Source organism: Tachysurus vachellii, chromosome 17 (assembly GCF_030014155.1).
Source record: "Tachysurus vachellii isolate PV-2020 chromosome 17, HZAU_Pvac_v1, whole genome shotgun sequence".
Taxonomy (NCBI): Eukaryota; Metazoa; Chordata; class Actinopteri; order Siluriformes; family Bagridae; genus Tachysurus; species Tachysurus vachellii.
The window spans coordinates 9,057,542-9,077,005 of record NC_083476.1 but is presented as its reverse complement, the minus strand read 5'-3'; the positions used below and the strand labels follow the sequence as shown (position 1 = coordinate 9,077,005).

Genomic DNA, 19,464 nt, shown 5'->3' with positions numbered 1-19,464 from the left:
GAGTTTAGAGGCTGCTGTGTCTTTGTTTTCAAGAGATGTGGCTTAGTGACAGAGTTCCGGACACTGCTCTTCAGCTAGATGGGCTATCCTTGTTTTGTACTGACAGAATTGTAGCTCTGTGCAGTAGTGTTAATTTCGTCAGACGAGACGAGACGAAATATGTTCGTCAACAACCTTTTTTTCATGACTAAGACGAGACGATGACAAGACTGCACCACTGTCCAAAAACGCTGACTAAGACCAAATTAACATGCATTATTGTTGACGAAAAAAGACGAGACGAAAATGTTTTGTATAAAATAAAAACTAAGATAAAATCTCTCTTCATTTTCGTCTACAATTGTCTCTGTTTTTTCATCAGCTGTTACGCCTTTAAAATATTCACAACGAGTTCGCGGCTTCGCGCTGTTGCTCAAGTTACAGGTCCCGCTTATTACATTGCTACCTACCAAATAAATCAATAATTTGACACATGATGATTTAATGATAAATGATGATTTAAAAAGGAGTTTATTGATTTAAAAACAATTTGACCACATCATCACATTTATAACATACAGATGTTAGCGCAACTCAAATATGATCGGCCTGGATGTAATCCCTACACAATATAGCCTGAAACATTTTAACACAGAGACAAAGTGAAGGCTTATAATAGACCATATTTTAAATAAGTGTCTTTTATTTATTGGACAACCAATCAGTCTTCACAAGAATGTGTCGTAGCTAGCAATATGGTCAGCCCCACCCCCTCTCTAAGATAAAAGTTTTTGAATGGTCCTTGCTCAGAGTTGCTATGAGATTTGTCCTGTTTTTTGTAGATTCCTAGTTAGATAAGAGCTAAATTAGGAGCTCTCTGAGGTCATTCTTCATACAGGTCCAGATGTCATCCAAAGTGCTTATTGTTCCTGAAATTAATACTGATCAGGGGTCTCATTTATAAAGCGTGCGCCAGTTTTCGCGCAAAGGTTGTGATCTATAAAAAACAAACTTGACGGGAAAATGTGCATACCTTTAAGCAAACTTTGAGCTGTGCGTACGTACATTCTGGCGACAAAGGGAATTGGCGACACAGATGGTGCCGATTTAGATTTTAATAAGCCGATTTAGATTCCCTAGAGCTGTGCTCTTAGATCTATGTGCTGAATTGGGTCCAGTATTAGAGAGGGCAACATGCCGGAACCATGCCATCCCAGTCCAAATACAAGTCCTCACCATGCACTCTGGGGTTCTTGGCAACCGGCTGTTTCCAGCGGGAATTGGCAGACAGGTAAATTATTTATATAAAAAAAACTATAAGTAATCCTCAACTTTGTGTCTAAGACCTTTTTGTATATGAAATAATTCTATTGGAATCTATCATCTCACCCTATAGGTCAAAATTGTTAGTTTCTACTTTTTAATATTGTTAAACTCACCAAGAAGCCAGCCATCACGTACTGCGCCTGCATTTAGTCTGTTCCCTACACTGCTATGTGTCAAGATAAAGGAATCATGTGTTGAACCAAGCCAGCGTGCCACAATGTTTGTGAGGGTCATGTTGGAGTCACATATGATTTGCACATTAATAGAATGCACATGCTTTCTATTAACATAAGCAAATAAATTTTCAGATGTGAACTTATAGCAACATGAGCGCAGTCAATTGCGCTGATTACATTTGGGAAACCAGACATTGCTGCAAATTGCATTTTAATTTCGGCCTGTTCTCGCACAGTGTAGGGGAACCTGATGTATTGACTACCCACATTAAGTATACCATTCAAAACGACAGATATTATGGCACTCAGGGACGGCTGTGATATACCAGACCTATAGGGTGAGATGATAGATTCCAATAGAATTATTTCATAGTTGAGGACAAAGTTGAGGATTACTTATAGTTTTTTTTATATAAATAATTTACCTGTCTGGCAATTCCTGCTGGAAACAGCCGGCTGCCAGGAACCCCAGAGTGGTGAGGATTTGTATTTGGACTGGGATGGCATGGTTCCGGCATGTTGCCCTCTCTAATACTGGACCCAATTCAACACATAGATCCAAGAGCACAGCTCTAGGGAATCTAAATCGGCTTATTAGCCAGGAAATCATCATGGTCCCTGAAAACTCGTTCTCTCCTTATTCTGCCATTGGCGAAATCCTCCAACAGTGCCAGCAGTGCCATCATGAAGCATTACATACCCGGGTCACCGGAGGATGTATATGTTTCTAGCAATTAGACTGATCGTTAACACCTTGACAAAATCACAGAATTAATTTGTGGGCGAATTAATTAATTAATTTTTCCCTTCAGGGGTCGCCACAGCGAATCATCTCTCTCCACCTAACCCTATCTTCTGCATCCTCAACACTTGCACCCACTAGCTTCAAATCCTCATTAATTACATCCATATACCTCCTCTTTGGCCTTCCTCTTTGCCTCCTGCCTGGCAGCTCCATGTCCAACATTCTCCTACCAATATACTCACTCTCCCTCCTCTGAACATGTCCAAACCATCTTAATCTCGCCTCCCCAAACGTCCAACATGGGCTGTCCCTCTGATGTACTCGTTCCTAATCCTGTCCAATCTTGTCACACCCAAAGAGAACCTCAACATCTTCAGTTCGGCTACCTCAAGCTCTGACTCCTGTCTCTTCTTCAGTGACACTGTCTCAAAACCATATAGCACGGCCGGTCTCACCACTGTCCTGTACACCTTCCCCTTGATTCTTGCTGATATTTTCCTATCACAGAACTCCTGACACCTTTCTCCACCCACTCCAACCTGCCTGCACTCGCTTCTTTGCTTCTTTCCCAGTCTCTCCATTACTCTGCCGGTCTCACCACTGTCCTGTACACCTTCCCCTTGATTCTTGCTGATATTTTCCTATCACAGAACCAAGTACTTAAACTCCTGTACCTTCTTCACCTCTTCACCCTGTAACCTTACTATTCCACTTCCCTCCCTTTCATTCACACACATGTACTCAGTCTTACTACGACTGACTTTCATTCCTCTTCTCTCCAGCGCAAACCTCCACCTCTCCAGGTTTTCCTCCACCTGCTCCCTGCTCTCACTACAGATCACAATGTCATCTGCAAACATCATCGTCCAAGGAGACTCCTGTCTGACCTCCTCTGACAACTGGTCCATCACTATAGCAAACAGGAAGGGGCTCAGAGCCGATCCCTGATGCAGTCCCACCTCCACTGTAAACTCCTCTGTCTGACCTACAGCACACCTCACCACTGTCCTGCTCCTCTGATACATGTCCTGCACCACTCTGACATACTTCTCTGCTACTCCTGACTTCCTCATACAGTACCACAGCTCTTCTCTTGGCACCCTGTCATACGCTTTCTCTAAGTCTACAAACACACAGTGCAACTCCCTCTGACCATCCCTATACTTCTCCATCAACATTCTCAGAGCAAAAATTGCATCTGTTGTGCTCTTTCTCGGCATGAAGCCATACTGCTGCTCACAAATTTCCACCACCTTCCTTAACCTAGCTTCCACTACTCTTTCCCACAACTTCATTGTATGGCTCATCAACTTTATCCCCCTATAGTTGCTGCAACTCTGCACGTCACCCTTATTCTTAAAGATCGGCACTAACACACTCCTTCTCCATTCCTCAGGCATCCTCTCACTTTCTAATACCCTGTTGAACAAACTAGTTAAAAATTCCACTGCTGCCTCTCCTAGACACTTCCAGACCTCTACCGGGATGTCGTCAGGACCAACTGCCTTTCCACTTTTCATCCTCTTCAAGGCCTTCCTGACTTCATCCTTTCTAATCTTATCTACTTCCTGTTCCACAGAGTTCACCCCTTCTACTCTTTTTTCCCTCTGATTTTCCTCATTCATCAGCTCCTCAAAGTATTCCTTCCATCTCCTCTGTACACTCTCCTCACTTGTGAGCACCCTTCCATCTCTATCCTTAATAATTCTAACTTGCTGCACATCCTTCCCATCTCGATCCCTCTGTCTAGCTAACCTGTACAAGTCCTTCTCTCCTTCTCTAGTGTCTAACCTAGTGTACACCTCATCATATGCCTTCTGCTTGGCCTTAGACACCTCCCTCTTCACTCTGCGCTGTAACTCCTTGTATTCCTGTCTATTCTCTTCAGTCCTGTCCATATCCCACTTCTTCTTGGCTAATCTCTTCCTCTGTATACTATCCTGAACTTCCTCATTCCACCACCAAGTCTCCTTATCTTCTTTCCTCCTTCCAGATGACACACCCAGCACCTTTCTCCCTGTCTCCCTGATCACTTCTGCTGTAGTTTCCCAGTCATCCGGCAGCACTACCTGACCACCCAGAGCCTGCCTCAACTTCTGTCTAAATTCCTCACAACATTCCTCCTTTTTCAGCTTCCACCACTTAGTTTTCTTCTCTATCTTTGACCTCTTCCTCTTACAGACCATCAGAGTCATCCTACACACCACCATCCTATGCTGTCTGGCTACACTCTCTCCCACTACCACTTTACAGTCACTAATCTCTTTCAGATTGCCTCTTCTACAAAGGATGTAGTCTACCTGTGTTCTCCTACCTCCACTCTTGTAAGTCACTCTATGTTCCTCCCTCTTCTGAAAATACGTGTTAACCACAGCCATGTCCATCCTCTTAGCAAAGTCTACTACCATCTGTCCTTCAAGGTTCCTTTCCTTAACTCCAAACTTGCCCATCACCTCCTCATCACCTGTGTTCCCCTCACCAACATGTCCATTAAAATCCGCTCCTATCACCACTCTCTCACCCTTGGGAATACTCTCAATCACTTCATCGAATTCACACCAGAATCTCTCTTTCTCCTCTAACTCACAACCTACCTGTGGGGCATAACCACTAACAACATTCAACATCACCCTTTCAATCTCTAACTTCAGACTCATCACCCTGTCTGACACTCTCTTCACCTCCAGAACATTCCTCACAAACTCCTCCTTCAGGACCACACCTACCCCATTTCTCTTACTATCCACACCATAATAAAACAGCTTGAATCCTGCTCCTATACTACGAGCCTTGCTACCCTTCCACTTGGTCTCCTGTACACACAGTATATCCACCTTCCTTCTCTCCATCATATCAGCCAGCTCTCTACCTTTCCCTGTCATAGTACCAACATTCAGAGTCCCTATTCTCAGTCCTACACTCTTACCTTTCCTCTTCTCTCTCTGTCTGTGCACTCTCCTCCCTCCTCTACTCCTTCGACCAACAGTAGCCCAATTTCCACCGGCGCCCTGTAGGTCAACGGCGCCGATGGCGGTCGTTGTTAACCCGGGCCTCGACCGATCCGGTATGAAATTCTTACTGACAACTCGCATGGTTAGATTTGGCAATGTTTTATGCCGGATGCCCTTCCTGACGCAACCCTCTCTATTTATCCGGGCTTGGGACCGGCACAGAAGTCACTGGACTGTGACCCCCATGGCTAGATTTTCAAGCGACAATATAATTATATATAATAGGTGTATATATTAGTGTAATTTAATTGGTGTTATACTAGTATGTTGATGCAAACATAACAATGTTCATCAATGTTATGTGCAATGTTATGTTTTCTTAAACATCCTTCATATTGTAAGACCCAATCATGTCTAAAGCACAAATACTGATTGGCAGTGTTTTACATGTCAAATAAACCTCATTAAATTGATTAATTAAAGTAAAAAAACCTCACATGGGTTAGTACATTCTTGTTATATTATTGGTACTCTCTGAACATTTAAATACAGCCTAATTAATACGTTAAATCAAACAATGTCCAGTGTTCAATAACCATGACCGTCAAATTTTGTGCCTGTTTTCTTCACAGACATATTTGGGTCATGATGTTCTCCTAGTGGGAAAAAATAGCATGTTAAACAGATACAAAAATGCAACTTATACAAAAACAAAAACATGCATGTTACAATTTTTATACTTAACCACAGGATTGCTCATTAGGGATGAATATATATAAATTTAAATAAATTAACATAAACATTTTATGTTCTGTAAAGCTGCTTTGAGACAAAATCTATTGTTAAAAGCACTATACAAATCAAATCGGATATAAATATATAGATTTCATATAATAATAAAGTATAATAAAGTGTAATAAAGTGTACTAAGAATTGATGCTGGCTTGCAAAAAAGACAAAGGGTAGCCACACCAAATATTGATTTGATTGTTCTTGTTTGCTCATAAATTAATAATATAATAATATAAATATAATAATATAAATTAATAAAATATAAAAAATTAAAATCTTTTTTTTTTTAAAGCATTCTGACTTGTCAGCATTTATTCAAACCTGCCTAAAACATTTGCACAGTACTGTATTTTGCTCCACCAACCACAAACTACGGAAAAACACAATGTATATGTATTTTAACAACACTATCTAAAATAAAATTCATACGTGGTTGTGCAGAATAACTCCGGAACTGTTTGTTTTCCACGAACGGATGATTGTAAGTGCTGCACACAAACCGGAAGGACTGACAGCATGGTTGTTACATGCTTTGGATGTGGGGATTTAACTTTGCTTTAACTTTAACTTAACTATAATCACTATTTGTAATCAGCATTTTTTTTACTAGAGGAGGTACTTATTTATTTATATCGCTTTACTGGAAAATCTTTTATCGGTCATCCTCATCATCGTATATACACAGAAATAAATGTATGACTTACATGATACGGTGCGCGTCTATCTTTACAGTTAAGTTTAAATAAACTGTGGTTTCGTTTACAGTTCTGATCCCCTGGTAGACATGTCTAAAGTACAAATAAAGCAACCCACTACTAACAACCAAACTACATTATATAAGGAAAAAGCCAAAGCAGGCAAAAAAAGGAAATACTTTTACGAACATATGGAGCCCAAACCGAAGGAAGTAAAGAAACACGTATTTCTTCCTCCAAGAAATGCTGCAGATTTTTCGGCGAACTGGAAAAGCCTTCATATGGTGAGTAACTGACATTGCTAGCTGTGTCTACTGGTGTCTGTGGTGATGGCTTGTACATTAAGTTAATCAGTCTGCTCATAAATCAGTGAGAATTAACATAAAAAGTTGGGTGGATGTGTATCTTAGATCAACCTTATCTCACACGTTTCATAACAGCTATCCATTATTTCTTGCATTAAATGGAATCTTGCAAACTTAAGAAACTGGAAAACAAGGAGTGTGTATATTTTTCTGAGGAGTGGTTGGGGCTATATTCTCTAATCCCCCTTTATAGGTCAGCCTACACGATTTTATATTCTTATGCTACTACTTTATCAAAATATTAGTATGCAATTATCTTTTTCCCAATTGATAATACAAGATTTGTGTTGTGAGTTTTGATGTGTGATCGAAAAGGTAACCTGGTAACTGCTACATAGCTAGATATAAGCAAGATATTTTCTAGGTTATAAATCAGTATAAATTAATGTGCCAGAAGAAAATGGACAGATTCAATCGAGCTGCCAGGAAGGATATAGTAACTCAAATAATCACTCCTTACAACTGTGGTAAACAAAAAAGCATCTCAGCATGCATAAAACATTGAACCTTGAGGTGGATGAGCTACAACACCATTCTTGTCTTGGCTAACATTAGTGGAACCTGATGCAGATTACGTTTCACGCCTGTCAGCTAATCCAAGGAATCCAAGGTTGTTATGGGTCCAGACTTACCCAAACTAAAAAAAAAAATTTCACCTGGACTATATCATTGCAAAAATTAATTTAAACAATTATCAGAAGGGATTTCTTTTTTGCTCTCTTGTAAGTGACTCTTCAGAAATAACACTTTAATTTAGTAAGTATCAGACTGACTAGCTTTTGCTTCCCACATGAACCTGTAAGCTTTGGGTGTCCATGACCCTGCCAGCAGTTCACTGGTTGTCCTTGATTGGACCACTTGTTGTAGGACCTAACCTGTGAACACTCGACAAGACCTGCTGTCTTTTGGCCATCACAATTTGGCCTCGTCATGATTGCCAAGATAATAATGGTTGCCCAGTTACCTACTTCCAACGCATCATCTTTGTTCAATTGCTGTCTAAAAAATGCCTCCCCTTAACAGCTGCAATTCTAACATGATAATCAACCATGCTGTCATTTGTTATGGCTGATTTGTGTGTATATACATTATTAATAGATTAGTATTCATGCATAATAATCAATATTCATATAATAATCTAATGCAACCCTATCATTAGTAAAGGGAAGAAAATCTCTGGTAAATTTCCAGAAACCTTCCATGGGAACTACATCTGGGGAATTTTGGAAACATTGGCTGAGGTGAAATGTATCCCCACATGAAATGGTGTGCGTGGCATAGTTCTATAGAATAAGATTGTGGAAAAAAGCTTGTAAAAATACATATATAAATAATTAGTTGAACAATTAGAATATTTTGGAATACAATTTTTTTTTTTACAATTGATGGAAATGAATAGAAATAGGCAGGATGAATACTCCTCAATCAGCATGCTTGCAAAACAAACAATAACCTAGTATATATGATAGTTCAGTCAAATGTTTGGACAAATTACAATTATTTGTTTTTGAAAGAACAAAACATGGTCATTTAATTCTGATTTATTTGATCATGATAAAGAAAAACAGTAATATTGTGAAATATTATTACATTTTAAATTGCAACTTTTATTTAGCAAAGAATCCTGAAAAATATTACAGGTTGTAAACAACTCTAAATGTGATGATAAATCAGCATATTAGGAGGATTTCTGTGGATGGGTACCCGTTTGAGCCTGGTTCCTCTCAAGGTTTCTTCCTCATATCATCTCAGGGAGTGTTTTTCTTGCCACCAATGCCTCCGGCTTGCTCATTAGGTATAAGTGTTAGAGATATATAGTATTTTAAATGTTGAATTAATATCTTTTCATTAATTTTAAACTTTAAATGTATGCATTCATTTTTATTTATTTTTATTCATATTATTATTCTTTATTGTATTATTCTTCTTCTTCTGTTTATATACTTCTGTAAAGCTGCTTTGAGAGGATGTGAATTGTTAAATGGAGGGCTGTCATGATTATGAAGATTTTAATGCCTGTTTTGGGGCTTTAGCGATCAATTGTTCATTTTAGGGCTTTAGCAATTAATTGTTTGCAGTATACAATTAACATACTTCACACATTTAAATAAATTTAATATAGGTCTTTATTCAGTGAATAATATATATTGTACCTTTCAGAAATATGAAAATTCTGTAAATAACATTCTGTAAATTCTGGAAATTTCTGTAAATCAGACAATAAAAAAAGACTATATTCCAAATAAAACCATATTCACATATTAAGAAATTTGAAAATTCTGTAAATAACAAAATCACAACAAACTATGACTATAATAACAGAACAGGCCATAAATGTCAAATTTCCAGACAAGGCTGATCCTGCTTCTTAATGGTTTGGTAGATTACAGGAAAGAAAAAATAGCATTTTGACATTCTCTGGCTCAAGACAACATCTAACTGGGGTCACAATATGGCCAGCTGCACTGAACATTCTTTCTGAAACAGTACTTGCACAAATGCACATGTGTACTTTTTTTGCCAATTTGGACATCAAAGGAAACCTGGATTGATTATCTCACCACCACAGCAGAGGATCTTCTGAGGTATCTAGTGCCTCTTCCTGTACATACAGTGTCGTTTCAGCATCAGCTTGCAGTAGTGGCAGATGATGATATGGATACAACACCTCCTCCGTCTACCAGTGTGTTGCCAAAAAGAGTGCAAGCAAAAAAAAAAATTTGACAAATGTTATTCATGTGAATATATATTTCATGATGTATATTCACATGAATAACATTTGTCAAATATTTTTTGTACAGCACACATTTTTGTCTTGATAGTTTCTGCTAGAATTGTGTTTTTGGGGTCGGGGATAAATTTTCCCTTTTAAAAGGTCCAGCACAGGCTTCACAGAAGACACTGTCACATATTTTCCCCTGATAAAACATCAGTAAAATCAGGTTTCAATGCTGCATTGACGGACCAAATGACAGATACGTCCTGCCAGGTTGGGTTTAGGTGCCCATGTTTTCTGTCATCAATCAGGACATATCTGACTGCAGGTAGTTGTTCCAGAACTCTTGTCAATAATTTTTTTTTCTTTGTACCCCATTGGGTAGAGACATCCTGGAGGAAAATGACATATTTGGTATAGTTTTGTTAATAACTACATTTACATTACAAAAATAGTTTCAGATGCACATTTGTGATCATTTCAATTAGAAATACGGATTAATAATTATATCACTTCACATTACGTTAATTAGTTAATTTATACATACATACATACATACAAACCTACATACATACATACATAATAAAAAGTAATGTAGTGTAAAATAATATAAACATTAATCCTTATTTCTAATTAAAATTGGGATGGATAGAAGGATATTAATAAAATAATTTACTCACCAGAATTAAACTTGGGGGATGTTGATCTCCGTCTGTGCCTTTTTCAGGTCTCTCTTTATCCAGCTGTGGTTACTAGATTTCTACTCAGTTCTAGGGCATGAGCTTTGCGCTCTTTTTCACTTGTAATAACATTTGTGACTGCCAAAGCAATTAAGCCATGGCCAACCAAGCCCACTGCAGCCACAATATTAGCTCCATTATCTGTGGTAATTTTTTTCATCTAATTCCCAATCTGATAAAATACACATAAGCGGTTCTGCTAGATTAGTTTAGAATTTCTGAGAGCTGTGTGGTTTTCTGGGGTGTACCTTGTCTCTAGACATCTTGACACAAGAGTCCAGTCAGCTGCGAGGTAATGCACTGTAAAGCTCATGTACGGAGACATGTTTGAGCTGGACCACATGTCTGTAGTAGTAGATCTTTAACAATATCTTCCTTCACTTATACAAATTCGGGATTGCTGTTTTTGGAATTGTGTTTTTTTATCTGCCAATTCATATTGCTTGTCAAAGTTCTGGAGCATTTCTTTAAATGCTGTTGTTTTTCACTGTATTAAACGGCTACATCTCCTTCGCAATGTACCTCGTAACACTGTCAGTGTGCCCCATTTGATGCTGTCACGTTTATATTTCATTACCCTTCCAAAAGCCTTCACTTTTGGCAGCCTCCTCTATTGTCAGCTTTCTATATGTACACTGAGATCAAAAGATGAATGAGATGTCAGAATTTCAGCTTTTCTGATATTTTATCTCTATGTATTAAACATGTGAAACACAGCACCTTTTGAGTAAGACCACACAATATTTAGGTGAGCAGGTAGTCTTAGCATAAATATCAGTTAAAATTCGGTGTCATGTCCCTTGATTACAATAACTGTATCTTGCTTGTGAGCCACTGACATCACCAAATGTTTCAGTTGTTTATTTTGGGGGTCTTCAGTCTCCTCTTCAGGAGGTTAAATGCTGCTCTATTGGATTAAGGTCTGGTGACTGAATTGGCCAGTCTAAATCCTTCAATTTTTTTCTGCCAATTTGACTGGATATGTTTCTCTGTATTTTGACAGAATGTTTCTGTAGACTTCTTTATACATTCTGCTGCTACCATTGTTAGTTACATCCTCTAAAAAAAGATATAAGGAAACATTTTCCAGAAGCAGCCATGCAAGCCTAAGCATTGCTGGTGATATCTACTGTTGTTAGAGTTTCTTCACTGCTCTTACAAAGTTTTTTATTAAGGGCTAAGTTAAGTTACAGTAAGTTGTTCTCCTTGGCCTACTCATTCAATGTCTGGTTGTTAATACACCAGTGCTTGTGCATTGGCTCTGACCAATTTTCCCTCTTCACCCATCTTCAAAATGACTTGCTTTTCTCCCACAGACAGCTCCCTGTTCTTCATGTTAGTTTATCCTTTTTAAAAACAAATGCAATTTAACAGGTGGAAAAACTCAGTGTTCAAACCAAGATTATATATTTAGAGCTAATAATTGTTTAACCAGCCTGTTACAACAAGCAACACATGCAAGTCAAGTGATTAGATTTTTTTTTTTTATATTTGTTGAAAATTGGTGGCTTCAAACAAAAGATGGTATGATTTAAGTTTTAACACATCTAGATGTAAAGATAGGATTTTAGCTAAGATTACAGCTTAATTTTCTTATAATCTCATTCATCTTTTAATCTTCAAACCCAAAGCTCTACAGTATATACCAAAAACAAAATAATTTAATATTATTATCATCTTTATTATTATTAAAGATGATGATTATTATTATTATTATTACTATATTATTATTATTATTTAAAATAATATTTCTAATAATAGTAACAATATAGTAGTTCAAACATAGCAGATAATAATAATATTTTAACATCAATGCCAACAGACTGGGCACAAAAAGAATAGTATTTTCTGACTGACTGCATGTCTTTTATAATTTGTTGGTGTTTCTGTGTATTGCAGGTGCTCAACTCAGAAAAGAATACAAATGCAAAGAAGCTTAATTCTTTACCAGTTAAAGAGTCTCACAAAGCTGCACAGTGGGCCAAAGAAGAAACAAATATACCAGCTCATAAAAACGTAAATCAATCAAAACTGCAGGGATCTGAAGTGGCTGGAATTGAACAAAGAAGGAATCATCCTAAACAGCACAAATCTCAGAAGAGGAAAATGAATGATGCAGAAGGACAACAAAAGAAACAGACAGACAAAAGGAAGAACATTGAAGAAGCAGAAAAAAAGCCAACAGAGTATGTATTCATGCTAAATAGAAGCCTAAAGACAACAAATAGAAAGAGCCTTTATACTGATACTATTACTTTAATTAGAATTACTATTGCTTTGTGTTTTTAACCTGTTACAATATGAGTAAATTATCTAAGCATCGGTGAGTTCATGTTCGCCATTTATATGTCAAAACATTTATGGTCCTTAACTGGATGTACATGGTAATATTTTGGGTCAGTAAACAATGGTCACGTAAAATATATTAAAAATCCAAAAAATATAAGATGTATTCAGAATCCAATATACATAAGAAAATAGGCTGCACTTTTATTAATGTAGGAAATATTAGTCATCAGACAGTTCTATATTTTACTCTTTTTTTGCCAGAATCATCTGTCAATTCTTCAGACTCAAAATAATAATAATTCTTCAGACTCAAAATAAGTGCTAGCAATTCTAAGAAAAATAAGCAAAATTTTAGTTTTAATTTAAGCAAAATAAAACAGTAGGTTTGTTTTTGTGCAGCATGCATGAAAATAAAAAGAAGCAAACTTGATGGTATAGTGGACATACTTAAGACGTTAAGACCAATTCATTTATAAAAACACACAAGCAGTCAAACAGAATGTGTTTTGTTGGGCCAATCCCAGAGTGAACAGGAAGCCATTTGTCATTTGTTCTCCAACTAGAATATAGTACATTACATAGTTTAATCTACCAGAACAATGAGCCTTGAAAAGAGTGAGAAACCGTGCACACTTGCCTACCACTGAATTTTTTTGTGTTGATAGAGAAAATGTTCCAGCCAGTGATATGCCACGCCATGCTACACATCCAATGGAAAACTGCTAATTAGCCTTCTATTTTCTTGATAAGGGCAGATATCTGGTTTGATGACATCGACCCTGATGACATTGAGGCTGCTGTCGGCATGGAGGCTGCTAACATTGTGAGGAAGAGGAGTGGCATAACTAAAACAGATGCCAAAATTATACAGAGCACGGAACAGTTGCTGGCCAAGAGGAGCACTTGCGATGGGTAAAGAAGAAAATTATGCCAATTCAGCTGTTTTTCCTGGCATGAAATCTGAAAGTCCTATTGGCTTGTCTTCTGCTATTTCTTATTGGAAGAAGACAAGCTAGTCTTTTAGTTAGTATCCTTTAGTTAGTATTGTTATTAAGTACAGTGTTAACTCTTTGCATAAAGCAGCTCCATCACTTCTTTTCGGGTTTGGTTGTCAGGAGCAGTGTTTCAAAATGCAGACTGCCGGGATAACCTATGGTGGCAAAAGATGATTTAGTTGTCACAATTTGTAGAATCTTTTTTATCTTATTGCTCCTCTTTCTAACATTTATGTGCATAGAACAGTAACTGATGAAAGGACAATCATATTTTTCTTTATGCTCTCTGTTCTGGTATTTGTAGCCATGCTACCCTAACAGTCATTATTTTCTAGTTATTTTTCTTTTTCTTCTTTGCTGATTATCATGATTGACAGATTGACACACGCCATTGCTATGGATTGTGAGATGGTAGGGGTGGGGACTGGAGGAGAAGAGAGCATGTTGGCACGTGTCTCCATCGTCAACTACTTTGGCAAGTGTGTTTATGACAAATATGTTAAACCAACAGAGAAAGTCACTGACTACAGGACAGCTGTGAGCGGCATTCGGCCTGCTGACATTGAACACGGTGAGCAAAAGAAATTATTTTTTTAGCGTCATAAAATATTAAGCAATCACATTATCACCATCACCCGGATGGTCATATATCCTAATCATCTTATTGTTATGAGTATCATCTTTTACTTTTTATTAAAATGTACTTTTAATAAATAATAAATGAAAAGTAAAAATGGGAAATTTGTGAACATCCAATTCATCACATATGCTATATGATTAATTGTTGTGAACATTTATACTTCATAAAAATGCCAACACAATATTGCCATTACAATTTTTATTTAGGTTATTTAGGTGAAAAAAATGATAAATAAAATCATTGCATTTTTACTGATGAAATTAAGCAAGTCATAATATTGACTTAGAACGTTTAACCCCTGTGTTTGTGTGAATAATTATTATTTCTACTGCATGTTTTACAGGAGAGATATTTAAAACTGTACAACAGGAAGTGGCTAAGATTCTGGAGGGACGAATATTAGTGGGACATGCCATCCATAATGACCTAAAGGTGCCATATACTGTACTATTGAGTTCAGGCTGAATGTATGTTGAATATGAAAGTAAGTCATTGTCACAAGATTTTTATTTTTCTTTCATATAGATTTTATTATTGGATCACCCAAAAAGAAATACAAGAGACACTCAGAAGTACAAACCATTTAGGAAGATAGTAAAGGTGATGACAGTTTTCTGAACATAATTCAAATAGTTTTTACTGAGCTTGATGATAAAAATGTTGAAAATGCCCCCTTACTATTTTGCATAAACAGAGTGGACGTCCTGCATTGAGGGTTTTGTGTCAGGAGATTCTGAACGTTCAAGTACAGCAGGGAGAGCACTCATCTGTATGTACCTCTTTAGTTCTATTTACAGTACATTCATACTGTCTGTCAGGAGCACCAGCTTTTTTTTTTTTGAAAAAAATTTTTGAAGGGAGCTGTGAACTTATAACATATATTATTAACAATAGGCTTTGTCTACGTGCATGCCTGAATGTATGCATCATAGGTCCAGGATGCTCAGGCCACCATGCGTTTATACACACTGGTGAAGAAAAAGTGGGAGGCAGAGCTTAAATCCAGCAGGGGAAGGACCACCAGCCAGAAAAGCTCTCGGAAGCCCAGAGCAAAAGCTAACTTGAAAACAGAGCAAATGAAATGGAGCTGAAACTGGAAGTAAATGAAAGAAGCTTTCCAAGTGATAAGTGTTTCCATCAGTAAACAACTATTAACAGTTTTGTAAGTCTTATAATTAGTAACATCTGTCATGTCATATAATTTTGGGTTGAATTTAAAAATCAAAGAATTTCCACGTTACTTCACAGATGACTGCAAGTGAATAATATGGTCATTACACTGGTATTCCTCCAGTGCTGAACTTTGGAAATGTTCCACATATATGTGTATGCATACAACATATATTTGTATTTTAGACCCAGTAGGAGCTATGTCTAACAGTTTGTTTTATTTCTTAAATTCGTTCTATTAAAAGGCATGAAATCTGCATATGCAAGTAATGTTGTATTATTGTACGTGGAAATGTTGCAGAAAGCATTCTTTCCAGACAGTATTTTTAAATGTCTTTAGTGAGATTTAATTTCATAAAGAACAAAACTACTAGGTAAAGTAAATCTATCTGAAGAAAAGTACTTCCAAAATTTGATAATGAGCTGTAGGTTAGTCATTACCAGTTTAAATTTAGATACAGCTCCACTGCTAAATCTTCAATTGATACAGATATTTCTGCTGCTGGGTAACATTCAGTCACCAAGTTGTGTAAATCTTAAATCTATATATTTAGTATTGTAATTTTTAACATGAAATGGTCAATATCTAGCTTCAAATAGCATAGTCATGTTGAGTCAGGTTAACCTTGGGGGATTGGTTTAACTTTGCTGAACATTGGAATTCTGTCAAAATGCATTTGTTCCTCTAGCACATGCACTAGAACATGACCTACTGAAAAAAGAAGCAGATGGCCAAGCTCAATGAATCTTTTAACAGTGATGTACACCAGCAGAGAACCTGAATTGCCATGTTAATTACTACCTAAAGTTACTAAAAGCTGTTTTACAAGTGCATCTCAATAAATTAGAATATTCGTGGAAAAGTTCATTTATTTCAGCAATTCAACTCAAATAATGAAACTTGTGTATTATATAAATTCAGTACACACAGACTGAAGCTGATTGGCATGTCACCATATTAAAATATGAGCCAAAATGAGATGAGCCAAAACCATCACAATTAAGAGAACCAAAGACTTAAACTACTTTAGCCTGTGTGTACTGAATTTATATAATACACAAGTTTCACTATTTGAATTGAATTACTGAAATAAATTAACTTTTCTACGACATTCTAATTAATTGAGGTGCACCTGTATTAGTTTAATAGTGAAATCAATGGCTTTTGAAATGAAAAATTAACATCCAAGTAAAGCAATAAGCCAGAAGGCATACGATCTCTAAAGATTTCATAAGAGAGCCATTTTACCCAAAAACAATATGATAAAATCCAGTGTTCACTGACAAATTTCATTTATTATTAATACTAATCACAATAAGTTAGTCTTTTGCCATGCAATTTGGTTAGTTTGATTTTGTTGCTAAGCAACAAAAAAAAAACTGGTTTATTAACATAGAATGTAATTACTGTGATGCAGTCACAGATGTGCATTTCATGATGACTAAACCAACCTGTTTTATGAACTATCATTTTCCTTTTGGCCTCTGTAGCAAACTGAGGTAAGGCAGCCATAGAAAATATTACTGTGTCTAACTTTAGCATTTGTTTTGGAATAGTGTGTTCTGGGTTGATGGCATGGATTGCAAACATAAATTGTATATTTACTTGGTTTGGTATCTTTTGTGGATGGCTGTTTAATTTTACTTTGGCTCTACCAAAGTAACTAGAGGATTGAGGAAAAAAGGACTGAATCGTCTAGCCCTAAAACAGGTGGGTTTATTTTGTTTTTACTTCTACCTCCAGCATGCATTATTAGAAGGGTTCCCCACCACCAGGATTTAAACCAAAACAAAATCCAAGTAAACTTTGACCTAAAACTAGCCCTAATTTCAAAAAAAGCTTTAATGCTGGTGTGTTTTCGAAAGCATAAGTAAAGTACAGTTAGTGTTTTTGTTCCTAAAATAGGCATTCTGGTTACTAGGCTCTGGTTAAATAGGCTTCTGTTATGCTTTATTTTGTTCTGCTGCAACTGTGAATTGTGTGTTCTGTTTAATTTGGGAGAGCCTGCTTAGTTTTGCCTTACCCTTCTCTTCTTAGCATTGGTTTTTTTGACTGTATTTTCAGGCTTGAACATGTGATGGGTTGTAATTCAATCACTAGCAATTCAGTGTTCTAGATGTATCCCAATGCTTTAGTGTTCTTATGCTCCATTTAAACGGGGTGGTATATTCTGTACATTGTAACTAAGGATTTATGGAATTAATCATTTTAGAATTAACTGATTAGTTGAATCAGGTGTGCCAGAGCAGGAGTACACATTAAAAATGTGTGGTACATTGGAAAAAATTTTATTACTACCCACTTGAATATGTTGAACTTGAGTGTTTTTCCACCCATCCTATGTCAAAATCACTAGTTTCATTTAAACACCCCATTCCCGTTCAGAAGATTCTTTTTTTATCACTGCATTGTGTTTGGTTCTTGACAGAAACGCATGTATACACAAACATAAAACACTTTTCCATCTTTCATATTTAACATGCAATCATCTTGATCTAGGTTGCCTTAATCTACTATGAGCTTTCACTCAAGGACAAAGTAAATTCAGAATTTTATAAATAACTTCCTGAAGAAATAGCTATTCTACTCTAGTAAAAAAAAAATCCCACTCATCCCAACTCCCCACAGCTGCAGAATGCAATAGAGCAAATATGAAGGAGAACTGGGAGTAAGTCATTAACATGCATTCTGCTTTTCTGTTCAGGTTTCTGGATATACGGTTGGTTTAGTGTCCGAATCATGTATTTTGAATAAATAAAAGGAAAACTTTACTGCACAACAGCCCAGCATGTCCAAAGCAACCTTGCAACAGAAAAACACCAAAAAAATAAATATAGAAATTTAGAAATCTAGCATAAATATAAATCACATGATATCTCAAACAGAGAGATGGAGAGAGTGATAGGAGAGGTAGAAGTATGAGAGTTAACGGAAAAAGGGGGAGGAGTCACGGAACTGAGCCATCTGTCGTGCCAGCAAGTTTTTCTTCATCAGCTTGTTTCTGGTGCTGCAGCCGAGCGTAGCTAACCGCATCCCCCCTTAAAAAAAGAAAATGGGAGAGAACGACACAGAAGAAGGCAGAGACATACATATTGGGGGTAAGTATGTCAATGAGTCAGTGTATTAGACAGGGACACATCTGGAGTAGGTCAAAAAGAATATCTTTTTTTATGTGCAAATCATGTTTTAATTGTGAATAATTTGTTAAAAAGCATCAAATGTTTTGATTTGGCCATGAGACAAACAGGACAAAGAATATGTGAGTATTTCATATTCACAGCAGAATATAATTCAGAATTGCAAATGTATAAATGATTCTATATCAAGTAAACTCTTACTTCTTTCCAAGGGAAGCGAGTCCATAAAGTACTCCTGTAGCAAAGGCGATAGAATTCCCAAACAGCGTGGTCAAAGACAGCCCGAGAAATACAGGAAACAGCGCCATCCTGATAAAGAGACAAAGCTATAATTAATCATTCATATCAGGTTCTTTCACATATATGCTATAGAATATATGCATTTTCCACAATCCATATCTATGCAAGAGACTATAGCATATGTTTAATTTTCTCCAGGGTGAAAGACACTTTTAGACACTTTTTCACTAACACAGTTTTAGCTTTTCACTCTTCACAGTGGTAGTATAGCATTTATACAGTGACTTATGGGTCAGAGGTTTAGGCTCATTTGGGACAGTATCCAAGCAGCCCAACAAATCAAAGACTACAAGGCACTACCATAAACTATTTCTTCATTCCATCCCAATTTCATTAGTTCATCTCTCTTACACACTTGAGCATGTTAATCCACACTGACCCACAGTAAAGCACTGCTTTCTGCCAGGGTCGCATCCTGTCTGCTCGTTCTGCTACAGCATTCGCAAA

General features: G+C 36.8%; 2 protein-coding genes across 3 annotated transcripts in view; one reads left to right on the top strand and one right to left on the bottom strand.

The window, feature by feature from the left end:
- Window positions 1–6,448: 6,448 nt before the first annotated feature.
- rexo4 (REX4 homolog, 3'-5' exonuclease) lies at window positions 6,449–15,836 on the top strand. Of its 2 annotated transcripts, XM_060890584.1 has the most exons (9): window positions 6,449–6,584; window positions 6,735–6,948; window positions 12,385–12,671; window positions 13,525–13,686; window positions 14,147–14,340; window positions 14,753–14,841; window positions 14,935–15,009; window positions 15,104–15,178; window positions 15,342–15,836. In XM_060890584.1, the coding sequence occupies exons 2-9, from the start codon at window positions 6,754–6,756 to the stop codon at window positions 15,498–15,500; spliced, it is 1,236 nt and encodes a 411-aa protein (XP_060746567.1). In that variant the 5' UTR covers window positions 6,449–6,584; window positions 6,735–6,753; the 3' UTR covers window positions 15,501–15,836. The 2 variants fall into 2 exon arrangements, with proteins under 2 accessions (XP_060746567.1, XP_060746566.1); XM_060890583.1 differs by having other exon boundaries at window positions 6,467–6,948.
- A 1,019-nt stretch (window positions 15,837–16,855) lies between these two features.
- The window catches only part of cacfd1 (calcium channel flower domain containing 1), an 8,639-nt gene continuing 6,030 nt past the window's right edge, over window positions 16,856–19,464 (bottom strand). Inside the window, exons 3-5 of the mRNA XM_060890586.1 lie at window positions 19,397–19,464; window positions 18,919–19,026; window positions 16,856–18,618 (exon numbers count right to left, since the gene is read on the bottom strand). The exon at window positions 19,397–19,464 is cut by the window's right edge and continues 58 nt beyond it. Coding sequence (XP_060746569.1) covers window positions 18,528–18,618; window positions 18,919–19,026; window positions 19,397–19,464 — 267 coding nt within the window. The 3' untranslated portion in view covers window positions 16,856–18,527. The remainder of the gene's footprint in view (window positions 18,619–18,918; window positions 19,027–19,396) is intronic.